The 15,484-nt window shown below is 59.6% G+C and overlaps 1 protein-coding gene across 1 annotated transcript; it reads left to right on the plus strand.

The window, feature by feature from the left end:
* The first annotated feature begins 977 nt into the window (after positions 1–977).
* Positions 978–14,921, plus strand: TIMM44 (translocase of inner mitochondrial membrane 44). The gene is made up of 13 exons (XM_059159774.1): positions 978–1,110; positions 3,205–3,306; positions 6,013–6,183; positions 7,091–7,171; positions 7,907–8,056; positions 8,785–8,924; positions 9,155–9,240; positions 9,966–10,058; positions 10,145–10,269; positions 11,570–11,620; positions 13,278–13,367; positions 13,949–14,059; positions 14,365–14,921. Exons 1-13 carry the CDS (start codon positions 1,066–1,068, stop codon positions 14,482–14,484), a joined length of 1,365 nt encoding a protein of 454 aa, XP_059015757.1. The 5' UTR covers positions 978–1,065; the 3' UTR covers positions 14,485–14,921.
* The last annotated feature ends 563 nt before the right edge of the window (positions 14,922–15,484 follow it).

The raw sequence follows: 15,484 nt of genomic DNA on the forward strand, positions 1-15,484 counted from the left end.
AAGAAGCCCTGACCTTCTTCTCAGCAACAAACCTATATATCCCAACCACTTAACTAGTTGGCTCTTCTTGGAGTCAAGATATTTCAGACAAATCCAGAGTGGATCGCAGACTCCCACCTGGAGGTGGAGCTTCTGAGAGACAGAGAATTGTCCAGCCCTGAAGCTAGAGGGAGTGTGTGTTGCCTCCCTTTCAAGTCCCACAGACCTTATCACAGTTTAAAACCTCAAAAGGCTACAAGAGGGCAAAGGCAACACGCGCGGACTTCGCCACCGTCCCCATCCCTCCCAGACTCAGACTGCGCGGCCACGTCAAGGTACCGCCACTTGGTGGCGGCATTCTCTAAATGGCAAATAGTGTCCCGGAGCTAAAAAGACAAAAGGCCTGATCTTCTTCAGGGCCAAGTGTGTCAAGTCACACGGAATCCGTGGAGGAGTGGCGTCCACCCGGCCTGGTCTCAGCTTCACCTTCCTGTTCTGGACTAAAACCAACAGGCGCTTTCTCAACGTTTTGCACAAAGTGGGCTCCTGGGCTCTCGCTTTGGAGCAACTCACTTGCCCTTCTGTCGGTCCCTCCAGGCCACTGTCAGTGAGACCCAGGGCCAGTCACTACAGGGCCGGCCCGCGGGCCCATCGGTCAGAATCCAACGGAATCGCCCTCGTCCTTCCAGCCGCGGCAACCCCGCGTGATCTGCCGGAGAGCTCACGGCTCGCGACGCAGCACCTCCTCACGACCCGCCCCTTCGCAGTCTTATCCAACCACAGGTCTCCGCTTCAAAAAAGTGCCCGCCCCCCGGGTGACATCCAGTACCAGGCCCCGCCTTCCGAAATCCTGCCCTATCAGAGGCCTAGCTGTCTAGGAATTTCCCCCCTCATTACGCTCCGCCCTATGCCACACCGCTCTCCAAGGCTCCGCCCTCCCCGGGAATGCTGTCTAGTCATAGGCTGTTTCTTCTCCGAAACCCCGCCCCCAGAGCCGGCTTTTCCCAGGCCCACGCCGCGCCACATCGACGCGGCGGGTGACGCCATCGGGCCGCGTCGCAAGAAGGTCACACGGGATCCTGCAACATGGCGGCGGCGGCGCTGTGGGGAGGCTGGTGCCGCTGCCCGCGGGTAAGTGGACGTGCGGGGTTAGGGTGGAGATTGGGGGCGGGTCCAGGGAGCTCCAGGCCTGCGACCTCCAGGGCCTTTTTGTCCTCAGGCCTTTGGCCCCCTCCGCCCTCCCTTGGGCTCGGCGAGAACCTTGGGGTTGGGGCATTGGGTCGGCGGAGGCCGGGCCCGGGATCCCGGAGCGAAGCTCGTGGGCAGGAGCAGAGCGTGCCGGGTCGGAGGCCGCCATGGGCGGAGCCGGGCGGGGGGCGAATCGCCCCTCACTTCCCGATCAGACTCCACGTGCTTCGGGGAGTGAATGGTGGCCTGGGCGCCCAGTGGAGAAACAGCGAGAAGTCAGAACACCGTGACAGTCACGGCTCGCGTTTATATGCCAGGTCCTCTACCAAGAGCATTTCCTGCCTCGCTCCTCCTAACCCTCCGTGTGAAAGTGCGGCTGGTAGTTGTCGCCCTGGCTGAGAGCTTGGGTTCACAGGGGCGGTGGGAGTTGAGGTGTGTATAGCGCGCTCAGAAAACAGTAGTGCTTCATGTTGTTGGGACTGGGTGAGGAAACCGGGGCTCAAAAAGGTTAAGCAACCTGTCCACAATGTCAGCTACTCCAGTAGCTGACACGGCCAGCACCCTGGGTCAGGCTGACCACAGAGCCGGAATGCAGGGAGGAAATGTCTCATAGGGATCCTAGTGTGGGGAGAAAGAAGCTCTCTGATTCAACGCTGGTTTTTTTTTTGGGGGGGGGGGTGCTGCTTGTCTTAAGAGTCAGGGCTGAGAGATTGAATCTCTACATGTTTGGATTTGGGCACAAAAACTGGTGGGGAACCAACCTCAGGTTTGGGCATACTGTGGGATTTCTTTCCTAAGTTAGACAGACTATTTCAGACTGTTGCTGAAGTCAGTGGCTCCAGGATCAATAATGTAGGCAGAGAAGAAGAACTTACTTAAACTCTTGGGAGTTGCTCTCTCTCTCTTAAAGATTTTACTTTATTATCTGGCAGAGAGAGAGAGAACAAGCATGGGGAGCAGCAGGCAGAGGGATCGGGAAAAAAGCAGGGAGCCTGGTTCAAGGCCTGGTCCTAGGACCCTGGGATCATGACCTGAGCCAAAGACAGATGCTTACCGACAAAGCCATCCAGGCATCTCAGGAGTTACTGTTTGTTTTTTTTTTTTTAACAATTTTTTTGGTAAGTTTATTTATTTAAGTCATCCCTATCCCCAGCATGGGGCTCGAACTTATCACCCTAAGATCAAGAGTCTCAGTCTGTTCCAACTGACCCAGCCAGGCATCTCAGGAATTACTCTTGAGCTATAGGAGATGGTGACATTTGGGATGTTGCTTAAAGTTCCTGGAGAATGGAGGAGTGACACAGGGAGAGGAAAGGGCCAGAGAGTGGAAATGGAAGCGTGATTCTGCGGGGTCACTGACATCAGCATACCTGGCTTAGCTCTGAGTGCTAGGGTTCAACATTGAACAAGACCTGCACAGGCCCTTCTCTTATGGGGCTTAAGTTCTTCATTTGGTGGGAGCAGAAATGCCTTTTATATGACATTAAGAGTATCTTTGCTCAGGTGGGTCCCCTCAGTTGTCCCGCTGGCAGCCCAGCCCTGGACCAGGACATGGTAGGTTTGTCCCAGGGTTGTGCCTGGACCAAGAAGTTCTCCGTGTTTTACCTCTGAAAGCCCAGGTCTCTGCTCTTCCAGGGCTGGTAGAAAGGGGGTAGGCTGTGAGAGAAGACTGCTTACTGCCAGTGTCGAGGCTCTGGGTGCCCATTTCAGGTTCTGGGATCAAATCAGACTGGCATGATTCACCTTCTTCCACTGTAGGTTGGCCTTTCCCAGGCCTCCTCTGGTTTCCCCCAGGTTCAGAGGCAGGAAAGTAGACATGGACTCTGGAGGTGCAGATCCAGTGTCGTCTTTTCCGCAAGATTCTACTGGCTTCTCAGAATTTAGCAAGATTGCCGAGCGACTAGCATGCAGCACAGGCATGCGGTAAAAATTGGCAAATCAGTCTTGGGCGACCCCCCTGCTTTTTAGTGTGGCCTACCTGCTTCCCTGTCAGTCTCTTACCTGTATTGGGTCTTTTCTCTCTTCTCGCCCAATTAGAGATGCCTCGGCAGTGGGGTCCAGTTCCTGTCCAGCCACAGCCTGCTGCCGCTACGCCACCGTACCTCTCAGACGCGCTGGCCCGGGAGAGAGCTGCCCGTGGTGAGTGACTCAGAATGCCGGCAAGCTGAGGGCAGGGGAACGTCTTCTGAAAGATTAGGTCTAGGTGACAGGAAGAGAGGGCCTCAAGTGTTGCTCACACTGCCCGGGGCCGCTGATAGGCTGACATTCCACAGCTAAGCCCTTCGAGGTTTCGGAGCCCAGCCTGCTGGTCCTCTCGGGAGGAGGTCCAGCCTGATGGAGGGGATGACGTGTCGGCTCTGATGGCTGGGAAGGCGTCCCTGGACTCTGCTGAAACCCACCTCCCTGCGACTCTTCCCTTTTTTCTGTGACAGCCCTCCAGGCATTGGAGCAGAGTCACCCACATCAGGAGCTTGGTTTCCTGTTTCTTTTGTTCCTCAAGACCACATTTTCTAGAGCTTTTGCCCTTCCCTTCATACCTCTTCAACCGTGCTTCTTTCTGTGGGTGCCTCACCGCTATTGGGAGGAAAGCCCAGAAGCTGACCTACCTCCCCAGACCCACACGGGGGGTGGGCAGCCCACACCCTACCGTTCCCTCTGGGTTTCCTCTCAGCACTAGACTCTCTCACGTAGACAGTGGTGCAGTCCCAGACAGTCTTGGAACTTGGACTACCCCCACCACCACCACCACCAGAAAGCCTGGCCAGGCTGGCCCTGCGGCTTGATAGGGGCTCGGGAGTCGGTCACCCTGAAAGTGGGAAGGCCGGCCGTGTCCACGGTGGTGCACTTGCACACTGTGAAAGTGCCCATTGTCCCATGGCACAACTCCCTCGTGTCGCTGTTCAAGCATTCCCTTTTCGGAGCCTACTCTCATGCTTGCGGCAGAGCGGAGATCCGAACCTGGCCTAGTCTGACCTTGAAGCCTGTGTCTTGGGCAGTGGACTGACTCTTGTTCCTGGAGTGGGGCCTTGGCCTTTCTTGTGGCCTCCCTAGGCTCTGGCTTCTGGGTTTGTCGGGTTTTCCTACAAGAGAGACCCCTGAGCTTTGGTTCTTGGTGACAGTGATCCTGTGGGTTGATGAGGGAGGTTTGTGCCAAGCCCTGGGGTGACACGTGAGTCCCAACTTTGGACTTGAGAGTGACCCCCAAAGGAAGCAGTTGTTCCGGCCCCAGAAGCCCAGGGAGCAGGGTCCCATGCCAGCTTCTTTGGGATAAGGGGCCACGGAGTCCTTTGAACTCCAGTCCTAGGACAAGGGCCCCTTTGGCTGTTGACCTTCACCTGGGGTGAGCACATTTGAGTCCCTCTGAGGATTCTCACCTGTGCCTCTTTCTTGTCCAGGGTTTCCTCTGTTGGAGAAGGAGCCTGGTAGTTTGTTTTGTTTTAGAATAGACTTTATTTTATTTTATTTTATTTTATTGAGATCTTATTTATTTATTTGACAGACAGAGATCACAAGTAGGCAGGGGGGCAGGCAGAGAGAGAGGGGGAAGCAGGCTCCTCACTGAGCAGAGAGCCCGATGTGGGACTCGATCCCAGGACCCTGGGATCATGACCTGAGCCAAAGGCGGAGGCTTAACCCACTGAGCCACCCAGGCGCCCCAGAATAGACTTTATTCTTTTGTGCACTTTTAGATGTACAGAAAAGCTGAGCAGGAAGTACAGAGAGTTCCCATCAGCTCCCCCTCCCCCTCTCCTCCCACCTGGGCACAGTGTCCCTGTGAGGCGTCTCTCCATGAGGCGCGTTTTGCGTTAGTGGAGCGCGGTAGCTACGGCTGATGAGCCAGTATCGATCTGTAATCATTACCTGACGTCCGTGGTTTACCTCAGGGTTCACTCTGCACATTCCTGGGCTGAGGACAGACGTCTGCTGCGTGTCCACTGTCATCGTGTCCCAGAGAGTAGTCTTGGTGCCCAGAAACTCCCGTGGGCTCTGCCCATTCATCTCCCCCGCCAACCCCCACCAACGGGCCCCTGATAACCACTGATCCTTTTACTGTCTGCATGGTTTCACCTTTTCCAGAAGGTCCTAGAGCGGGATCATACCGTTTGGAGTCTCTTCAGATCCGCTTCTCTTACTTGGCGGTATGCAGCCAAGGTTTCCCTGGGTCTTTTTTATTTTTTTAAAGATTTTATTTATTTATTTGACAGGCAGAATCACAAGTAGGTGGAGAGGCAGGCAGAGAGAGGAGGAAGCAGGCTCCCTGCTGAGCAGAGAGCCCGACGCGGGGCTCGGTCCCAGGACCCTGGGATTATGACCTGAGCCGAAGGCAGAGGCTTTAACCCACGGAGCCACCCAGGCGTCCCTCCCTGGGTCTTTTTTAAATTGAGATGTCATTGAGATAGGACGTTGTGGCAAGCCACTGCATCTTTTCATGGCTTGCTAATGCATTTCTTTTTATTATTGAATGATATTTTATTGTCCGGACATTTCACAACTTACCACCTGATGCTTTTTTATTTTTTTATATATATGTTTTCTAAAGATTTTATTTATTTATGAGAGAAGGAGAGACAGAGTGTGAATGGGGGTGGAGGCAGAGGGGGAGGGAGAGGCAGACTTCCCACGGAGCGGGGAGCCCAACTTGGGGCTCCATCCCAGGACACAGGAATCATGACCTGAGTCGAAGACAGATGTTTAATTGAATGAGCCCCCCCCCAGGCACCCAACCCGATGCTTTTTTGATTTGACTTTTGTCACTCAGGAAAGAGGTAGCTGTTCATTGTGAAACCCGTATCGGCGCAGAGGAGAAAGTACAAACCCTTTGTTTTTTTTCCCATTTTTTTCTAGTCCAGATCTTATTCTTCTGGAAACAGGAAAGGCTTTCTCTCTGGCTTGTTGGATAATATCAAACAAGAATTAGCCAAAAACAAGGAAATGAAAGAAAGTATAAAGAAGTTCCGAGATGAGGCCCGCAGGTTGGAAGAGTCTGACGCGCTCCAGGAAGCCAGGAGGAAATACGTGAGTCCCTCTGCTGCGCGTGTCCCCCGCTGGGACACTTGCTTCCCGCGCGGTGCCCGTGTGGCAGGGGCAGGCGAGGTCACTGTGCTGGCACTGGGGGGCGAGGGGACAGGAGTCCGCTGCCAGCCCTCCGTTTCCGTGGTGAGATGGAGCGCGGCCTGTGCACACCAACAGCGCCATCTCCATCTCGTGAGCAATGCCGGGTCTCGGAGCCCCCCAGCTGCAGGATCCGAGTGTGCATCCGCCGGGCGCCCCTGGTGACCGCGGGAGCAGTAGGCTTGAGACGCGCTCTCCTGAGAGGCGCTCGTGGCTCTCTGAGTGAAGTGGGTAGAAAGCGGGTCACCGCACTGTGGGTGTCGTCATTGATGAGCAGCTGCGAGACGCCTGCCATGGCGAGCGGGCTGCACCGCCTCTGCCACACAAGGCCTGGGAGGTGGGGCAGCCCCCCACCCCGCATCCGCTCTGGGTCTCTGGGCTGTTTGTTCTCTCGGCGCCCTCCCGAGCCATGCGCAAGGTCTGCTCCATCTGTGGTAGATCACCCTTCCTCTCCATTAAGGAAGGGAAGGGGGCTGAGGGGTGGTTTGGGAGCAGGGCAGGTGGGACCGTGGCTGTGGGGGATCCGGCCGGGGCTGGCAGCTGCAGGGGTGCCGAGTGAGGCAGGACCATGTCAGTTAATGTCAGATGTGGGGGAGGGGTGGGGGAGGGGACTGCTCTCCCTTGCACCTAGCGAGAGAGTGGAGGGTCTCCACAGGTCCGCCTTCCGGCTGCTGAGCCCGCTGGAGAGGCTGTGGGGCAGTGAGAGGCCCCCGGGGCGGGGGAAGGAGCCTCTGAGAAAACACTTCTTTGGACCCTCCCCTGTAAGAGAACTGTGGCGTCGTAACCAAAAGAAACACCATCCCTACCGTAGAGAACCATCGAATCGGAAACCATGCGGACGAGCGAGGTGATAAAGAAGAAGCTGGGGGAGATCTCGGGCACAGTGAAGGAGGTAATGGTCTCGGGGCCCCCGCGCTCCGCGCTCCGTTGGCCTCGCTCCGGGGCCATCTGCTCGGTGCCTCTGGGAGGAGCGCGGAGCGGGAAGCAGCAGGCAGAGCCGGCGCCCGGGACTCGGCAGGGCGGGACTTGGCCCAGGCGATGAGTGGCCGTGGGCGGCGAGAAGGGAAGAGCGTGCCTGGTCGGCCGCTTCCGGAGTTCGGCTGCAGGGCGCCCCTGGGAAGGAGGGTGAAGTCAGACTAGCCCACGTGCCCTGCAGTTTACCGCCTGGGTGAGAAGCTTGCTTGCAGCTGGCAAAGACCGAAGGCAAGAGGAGGATTTTTTTCTTCCTGCCGAACAACTGGGAAGCGCTGCTTGGCCCGCAGGCCGGGGTGGAGACGGGAGGGAGATGCTGCGGCCTTCCTTTCCGGGGCTTGTTTTGCTTTTCTCTGTTCTGGGCAGGAGAGAGGGTCAGGCCAGTGTCGTGCTGGACGCAGGCTCCTCCCCTGTGTTCCCCAGGCTGCCACTCCTGCCCGTTCTGGGGGGAGCCCAGCAGACCTGGTGTCTAGCCCGGAGCCCAAGGGCCCAGCACCCTGGACATCGTACACGGGGGACCTGAGTCTCGGGGCCCCGTGGGCCAGATGCTCACCTGTTCCTGCCCTTGGGAGGGTTAGACCGGCCTAAGTCTGGGGGAGCTCGTGCGGGCCCCAAGGGGCGCTGTGCTGACATCCCCCTCCCTCTGTCTCAGTAGAGTCTTGACGAAGTCAGTAAAAGCGACCTTGGCCGAAAAATCAAGGAGAGCGTGGAAGAAGCAGCCAAGACTGCCAAGCAGTCCGCCGAGTCAGTGTCCAAGGGCGGGGAGAAGCTGGGGAAGACAGCCGCCTTCAGAGCCCTCTCGCAGGTGGGTCAGGCCTCGCGGCCGGGGTGCCCTGGCCTCCCTTGGCCTGCTCTGAATCCAGGAGCCAGAGCTCCCAACTCGGAGCGCCGCCCTGGAAGCGGGAGCCCCTGCCCGAGGCACCGGGTCTGTGCTCCACTTGAGGCCGGGCAGCCTTGGGCGAGCGAGATCCTCTGAGCTGCTGACTGTCTTTGCTTATGGCCCTAAACCGGGGACCTGTTGCACTCCGGGTGACTGGAAGTCCTGAATTCGTTCCCCATCACCTGTCGAATCTTCCTTGGCTGGGTCCTCTCTGGCCATGGGGGTCCCAAGATAGAAAGCCCATGTTTCTGCTCTCAAGGGGCCTGGGGGACCTGGCAGGGATGAGCAGTTCCTGAGCGACAAGTGAGGGAGGACTATATAGGGAAGAGGCCACAGGTGGCGGGGGCGGGGGGCAGGCTCTCCAGAGGGGGGCGCGCATAGCCCCCTGCACGCAGCCAGAGCCCCTGCCTGGGGGTTTGAGACGGAGGCCGAAGAAAAGCAGGTTCCATCTAGAACAGTCCTGCTGTCCATGCAGGGAAGTCAGGCAGGTTACTCAGGGCCACATGACCTCAAAATTGGGGGAGGCCAAGGCCCTGGGTTGCCATCAGGCCCTACACTGGGGTTCCCAGTGCACATGCACAGGCCCGCCGTGGTGGTCCGCAGTGTCGGGAAGGTCCTGGGTGCCCACTGCGTGGTGGGCTGCTTTCCTCCAGGGGGTGGAGTCGGTGAAGAAGGAGCTCGACCAGAGTGTGCTGGGGCAGACTGGGCCCTATCGGAGGCCAGAGCGGCTCAGGAAGAGGAAGGAGTTTGCGGGAGAGAAGTTCAAGGAAGAGAAGGTGTTCGAGCCCAATGAGTAGGTTCGGCGCCCCGGTCCCCCCCACCCCCCGCGCCGTTCGTTCCCCAGCTGCTTTACTGCTCTGGAGTTCCTGCTCCCTAGTGCTTCTGGGGGAGAGGGTGGGGCGGTGGGAAGGGGAGGGAGGAGGCAGGAGGCTGAGAGCTGTCCGGCTCCACCCTCCCCTCCGGGCCGGGCGGGAGGGAGGGCTCGGGTGCTCCCCCGCTCACCGCTGGCCCCGTCTTCCCTAGAGAGGCCCTGGGAGTCGTGCTGCACAAGGACTCCAAGTGGTACCAGCAGTGGAAAGATTTCAGGGACAACAACGTGGTCTTTAATCGTGAGTGTTCACATCTCCAAGGCTCAGCTGACAGCGTGGCCGCAACAGCAGACGCTTCCTGAGTGTCCCCCTGGGCTGGGCATAAGCCAGATCCCCTCACTTTACAGAGGAGGAGACCAGGGTCCGAGGGGACCAGCCGCTCCCACAGGCTCACCAAGCCAGTGAGCAGCAGAGCCCTGGCCGAGCACAGGCCAACAGTGGCCAGCCCCGCTCACGCGGGCAGCCCGGGACATCTTGGGCCGGTGGGCCAGGGACCCTGCCGTGGGGGCCGTCACCCGCCGCTGTCATTGCCAGAGCTGTTGCCAGCAGCAGGGCGGCCAGGCACACCCGTCTCGCTGGGGCCACGGCTGTGGATTCCACCATGAGATACTCCCCGCTAGGGAGAGCGCTGGTGCGGCGCAGCCAGCCAGCTCGCGGGCCCGGCTTGCTCTGCTCTCGTCTGGGGTGGGGGGCCTCCCAGGGGCTGCACACCCTCGTCCCTTGTTCTGTGAGGCTTGCTAGAGGCCTGTTTCCTGTGAAGGGAGAGCGCCAGGCAGCGGGGCGGCCCCTCACTGTTCACATAGCCCCCTCGACCCACTGCTGGGGACACAGGCTCGGAGAGGGCCCCACATTTACCTTTTCTGCTCTGAGAGTGGATCTCACAGGGGCCCCAAAGAGCCCTCGGAAGTCGTGGAATAGAGGCATCATTTTGGAAGGGCCTCTGACCCTGGCCCACGTCCCCACAGGGTTCTTCGAGATGAAGATGAAGTATGATGAAAGCGACAACGCACTTATCCGGGCGTCCCGTGCGCTGACGGACAAGGTCACGGACTTGCTGGGTGAGTGGCTTGCCTGTCCTTGCCACTGGGGCCGGCCTCGGGAGGGCCGTGGGCCCTCGACCCACTCCTGGCTCGGCTGCCTCCAGGGGGCCTGTTCTCCAAGACTGAGATGTCGGAGGTGCTCACGGAGATCCTGCGAGTCGACCCCGCCTTTGACAAGGAGCGGTTCCTGCAGCAGTGTGAGAATGACATCATCCCCAACGTCCTGGAGGTGGGTTGCCCCTCAGTGGGCCCTCCCTGTTCTGCCCTGCTTCGGTCACCCAGGGCTATGCACAGCACACAGGCTGCGGCCTGGTGGGGCACTGTGCCAGGGGCAGACGGCTGTCCCGGCTTCAGAGGTCTGAGTCCCCACGCCTGGCCTTTGTTTGTCACGCGCCTCTGAGAAGGGACCCGGGGCCGCCCATGGGCCCTGCTGGTCCCCACGATGGCAGGTGCTCTCTGTCTTGCCTTGCCTGTGGGGTGCGTCTGCTCCCGGGACTGAGTTCCCCATCACGATGTCCGGCAGCAACTCCTACCTCCGTTGCAAGCTGGCCTGGAGCCTCCTGCCCGGCTCCGTCGTGCTCACTGCTGGAGGCGGTTCCCTCGAAGCTGCCTTGAGCGGCCGCCTGGGGCCTTTCAGGAGTTGGGGACACTATGGCACGGGGGCCAAGCCACAAAGAGGACCCTGAGGGGGCTTCCCTCCGAGGTGTCCTCTCTGTGGGAATCCTGGTCCCATCTCCTAGCCCCTCTTTATGGCTCAGAAGCGAGGAGAGAGCAGTTGGCTCAGGGTCCTGCCACAGTGCACCCTCCCCAAGGCCCGTGCCCGAGGTTGGTGGCCTTTTCTGTGCCATGTCTGTTCCTTTAGCCCCCACGATGTGGCCGGACCCGGGGAAGGTCCTGATGAGACCCCAGAGGGGCCCTGCACTCCCTGATGGGTCCCTATCCCCGCCACCTTCCTCCTCCATCCCAGTGACCTTCCCAGGGTCCCCTCCCCCTCCGATTTCCCAGGTCCCTCAGGCCACTCTGGGCGGGGCCGGGAGGCTGTCGAAATGGAGCAATCCCCAAAAGCAGCTGTCCGAACACAGATGAAAGGTTTCTTCCACGGGAGCCTGCCTGTGTTTACCCTCGGGTCCTGGGCTCTGGGTCCTGAGCTCCTTCATCACCTTCTGTGGGTGTGGCCCTGCCTGTGGGTTCCTGCCGAGGCCTCCCCCATGCCATCTGGAGGCCACGCCCGGGTCCCTGCCTCTGGGCCTGTGAGGACCCAGCGGGGCAGAGCTCCAGTGGAACGAGAAGGCAGCTGCTGCCCTCCTTGGCTTAGTTTCCCGGCCGGGGTGAGCCCGCCACGATGCCACCTTCCTCTGCCTCTCGTATGAGGCCTTTGGGACCACCCTGGGCTTCTGGGGGTCAACACACAAGGCCCTTGGTCCCTGGGGGCCCCTTCTCCCCAGCTAGAGTCTTTAGTGGAGGGCCCCCCAGCTGGATCATCCCTTCTGAGACTCAAGCTAATTTTTTTTGTTGTTGTCCCCTTTTAGGCCATGATTTCTGGAGAGCTCGACATTCTCAAAGATTGGTGCTATGAAGCTGTGAGTACTTCTTTCTTTTTATTTTTTCTAGTTAGGCCTAAAAAGAATCACAGCCTGGAGATCCGCTTGGGCAGGACGGTCAGAGAAGGGCACGACAGGGTCTGGTGTCCTGATTGTGGGGAGACCCCGGGGGCCAGGGCTGGGCGGAGAGGGGCTGTGAATAGCCCTGGGTGTGTGTGACCTTCCTGTCCCTGGGCCAGAGTCCATCATCACGCGCATGTCACAGGCGTCATGAGGAAACAGCACGAACACAGATGCAGCATTTGCAGGACACGAAGCTCTGATGGGACTCATTAGCTGTTCTCACTTCAAGTTCCCGAAACACAGATCAAAACAGACGGTGATAGATTTCCCGCATGGGGAGGAGCCGTGTGTCCTGACAGGGCCTGACTAGGCTGCCTGGAGTCAGGGCTCCGGGTCCCGGGGCTGCACGGCGCCGGGCTGTGGACAGCGGGCCAGCCCTCCTCGGGAGCACACTCTGTCTGCCCCGGACCTGGCAGCCTCTGTGTCCCCGCAGGGCTCTGGCCAGCCACCTCGGCTCACCCTGCTCACTCCCTGACCTGTGTCTTCATGGGGCTTTTTTTTTTCCCCGAGCTTATTTGTATTAAGCAATCCAGAGCCTTTTTTGGCTGATTCTATTCTGCTTCCAGCTCACAAACAACTTGGAGAAAGCAGAGGAGAAGATGTCAGGTTTTTTTTTTTTTAAGTACTCCTCTGCATGGTGACTAATCCAGCAGACATTTCTGAGAGTGGGGGTGGCATTTTTTTTTTTTTTTTTAAATACTTTGGGTCCATTAGGATGTGGTTGATTATCTTTGCCAGAAAGCTGCTGGTGCCCCAGGAAATGCACTTGAAATTGCAGGTGCTCTTAGAGAGGGTGTTTTTTAAATGTCGTTTTTTTTTAAAGAATCACACCAGAAATGGGAGTGGCAGCGTTTGGGTTTTTTTCTTGGTAGATCAGTTATTTCCGTAAAAAGTAGGTATGATTGGAATGTCTTCCATCATAGTTGCTGAGTCCAGAGAAGGTTCCAGAGGAAAGCTGCAAGGCTGCCCATGTCCCGGGCCTGGGCGCAGGCTTGGGGAGAGGGCTGTTGGGGGGCGCTGCTGCCCCTGGGGAAGAACGAGCTGCCTGCAGCCAGCAGCTTCTCAGAGGAGCTGGTCAGCGAGGAGCAGGCCTCCCGGGCAGCCCATGTCAGAGTAGCCGCGGATTAGGGCAAATCCTAGAAAACGCGTTTGATTCCAGGCCAAGACTCAGGACTGTGAATATGGGCAAGTCCAGGATCAGTCAGAGAGGCCTCGCCGGACGCCTGGGCCTGTGGTTTCAGATCCTGTAGCGGAAAATTACCAACCCTTCGGGGCTACCACTTGTAGTTCATGGTTTTGATGCAGCGCTGCCTTTGCTGTGAGGGACGGGGCCGTGCTTCGGACCAGCAAATGGGTGGCAGCAGCCGGCTGCTCGGAGCCGGGCTCCTGGCATCTGCCACTCCTGGCATGGCAAACCCAGGCGCCAGGAGCCGTTGCTGGACAGTGCCGGGGCCGAAAGCACGGAGCTCGGCTGGCGAGCCAGGGAGAGTCTCCCAGGCCTGTGCACCCGGACCCGTGGGGCGCCGGCCCTGGGGCGTGCTGGGGACTACAGGTGTGCGGCTTCTCATTGCAGACCTACAGCCAGCTGGCCCACCCCATCCAGCAGGCCAGAGCGCTGGGCCTGCAGTTCCACTCCCGCATCCTGGACATCGACAACGTCGATGTGAGTGTGTCTCCCTGGGGGTGTGCTCGTCACAGGGGTGCCCTGTCCCTGGAGGAGCTGTGGCACGGGCAGGTGCTTGGGTTAAGGGACCTCCAGGGTCCCTTTCAGTGGGAGCCTGTGGTGGGAGAATGCTTAGGCAGGTGGCAGACACACTGGATGCCTCTGCCCTGACCTCGGGGCCCCGGAAGGCAGTGCGTGTCCCTGCACCTTTACTGGGAAGGGTGGGCGCTTTGTCAGGACCGCTCAGGCCCCCACTGTCCCTATGGGGAGCTGAAGACACGCCAGCACGTGCTTCCCTCTTCCCTGCCTGTGTGCAGAACTGGCCCCTCTGGGAGGCCTTGATGTGTGCACCCAGCCCATGTCTGGGGCGGCCGCATGGGTTCTTAGCAGTTGGGACTTGGGCTCACACTGGGAAGGACCTTGGAATCCCCCACCCAGAAACGGGCGACCCCTCAGTCTCCTTCTGGGGCCTGGGCAACAAGGGGCACAAAGGGAGTGCTGGGGCCGCCTCTGCAAAAGGGAGGAGCAGGGAAGGGGTGTGGCCACTCTCTGAGCACCGGCCCCGCCCCCTCCCCCAACAGCTGGCCATGGGCAAGATGATGGAGCAGGGGCCTGTGCTGATCATCACCTTCCAGGCCCAGCTGGTGATGGTGATCAAGAACCCCAAAGGCGAGGTGGTCGAGGGCGACCCGGTGAGTGAGGGAGGAATTGGAGCAGGACGGGTGGGTGGCCGCCCTCAGCTCCCTGTGCTCTGGAGCCAGGAGGTTTTATGACTGCAGAAGCAGCAGGGCTGGGCCTTCAGAAGTCGAGGGCCCTAGCTGGGCCTGGTGGAGGTCAGAGGGTGACGGAGCTGTCTGGTTGTGCCACATCCTGAGTTGCAGCCTCTGGAGCCCAGAGCCAGGCTTACCGCCCGCTGCCCCACTCCCTGGTCCCTTCCAGCGGGAGTCCCCTCTTGACAGTCCCTCATCCCCAGCCCTCACCTTCCCCACCTCGACAGGACAAGGTGCTGCGCATGCTGTACGTGTGGGCGCTCTGCCGAGACCAGGACGAGCTCAACCCCTACGCAGCCTGGCGGCTTCTGGACATCTCTGCCTCCAGTACGGAGCAGGTCCTCTGAGCGTGGTGGCCATGACTGGGGGCTCCTGGGCTGGATCAGCACACAGTGGACACCCGGAGGACTGGTGTCTGCCCACAGCAGTTAGACCTTTGGGGACAGGACTGTTGGTTCTCTACCAGGGTGACTGGAAGCAGCTGGATGGGGAAGGGCTGGCAGCCGCAGAGGGCTTCTCTCCACACTGCGGGCCCACACTGCTCCTCTGCCCTGTGGGGCTGCTGGGCGAGGTCACTGCGGTGCACAGGCCAGATGGTGCCAAGGGGCCCCTGCCCAGGGATTCTCTGGAGGCCGGACGGCAGGGCCCAGGCCCCTGCCACTCAGAGTGGCCCACTGGCCACTTCAGCCAGGCCATTTTGGCTTTGTTTTTTAACAGTGCCCTTATTACCCTGTATATATGCCTGATATTTGGACATAATAAAAGACCAAAGTGCAGGAAAGCAGCTTGGGTCGTCTGATGTGTCTGTCACTTGGGGGGGGCGGGGGGAGCTGGGACTGATGATGGGGTGGTGGGAGCTGGCCAGGAGGCCACAAGGAGGTGGGCAAGGTCACTGAAGGAACTGTGGCTCTGGAGGAGCAGTCTTGCCTGGTCAGGACCCTGCTTCCCCTGTGGTGGTGGTGGGGGCCGTGACACAAGAGCTAGCTAGGGAGCTTTTCAGTAGGCCCGCTGGGGTTTCAGAGGGTTGGGGTCCCCAGAGCTGGAGAAGCTGGAGTGCCGACAGGAGTGATTTTTGGAGGCACTGGGATCCGCCCCCGCAGGACGTTTGGTCCAGGGGTCCATCGCACAGAATTGCGGGGAAGGTGCGGAAGTCGGGCTGGGCTGCCTGGATGCTTCTGGGGTGGGGTGGGCGGGGTCCTGGGTGCTGAGGCTCCCCGCGGCGGAGGTCTCCCGGGCGCCTCGGGGTGGGAGCTCCGTTCTCGCCGAGTCCGGGGCGGGGTCGCGAGCCCGCGCACCGTTCCCTGCGCAGCCTCCGCCCCCCGCGGGGGCCCCGCCCCCCGTCGCCAT

This window comes from Mustela lutreola, chromosome 2 (genome assembly GCF_030435805.1).
Source record: "Mustela lutreola isolate mMusLut2 chromosome 2, mMusLut2.pri, whole genome shotgun sequence".
NCBI lineage: Eukaryota > Metazoa > Chordata > Mammalia > Carnivora > Mustelidae > Mustela > Mustela lutreola.

What these genes read in the sequence shown, in the direction of transcription:
- TIMM44 (XM_059159774.1), top strand. Translation starts at nt 1,066, where the DNA reads ATGGCGGCGGCGGCGCTGTGGGGAGGCTGGTGCCGCTGCCCGCGG. An exon ending in AGGAAGCCAGGAGGAAATAC is followed by an intron (nt 6,184 to 7,090) that starts GTGAGTCCCTCT and finishes TCCCTACCGTAG; the next exon opens with AGAACCATCGAATCGGAAAC. An exon ending in CAAGGTCACGGACTTGCTGG is followed by an intron (nt 10,059 to 10,144) that starts GTGAGTGGCTTG and finishes GGCTGCCTCCAG; the next exon opens with GGGGCCTGTTCTCCAAGACT.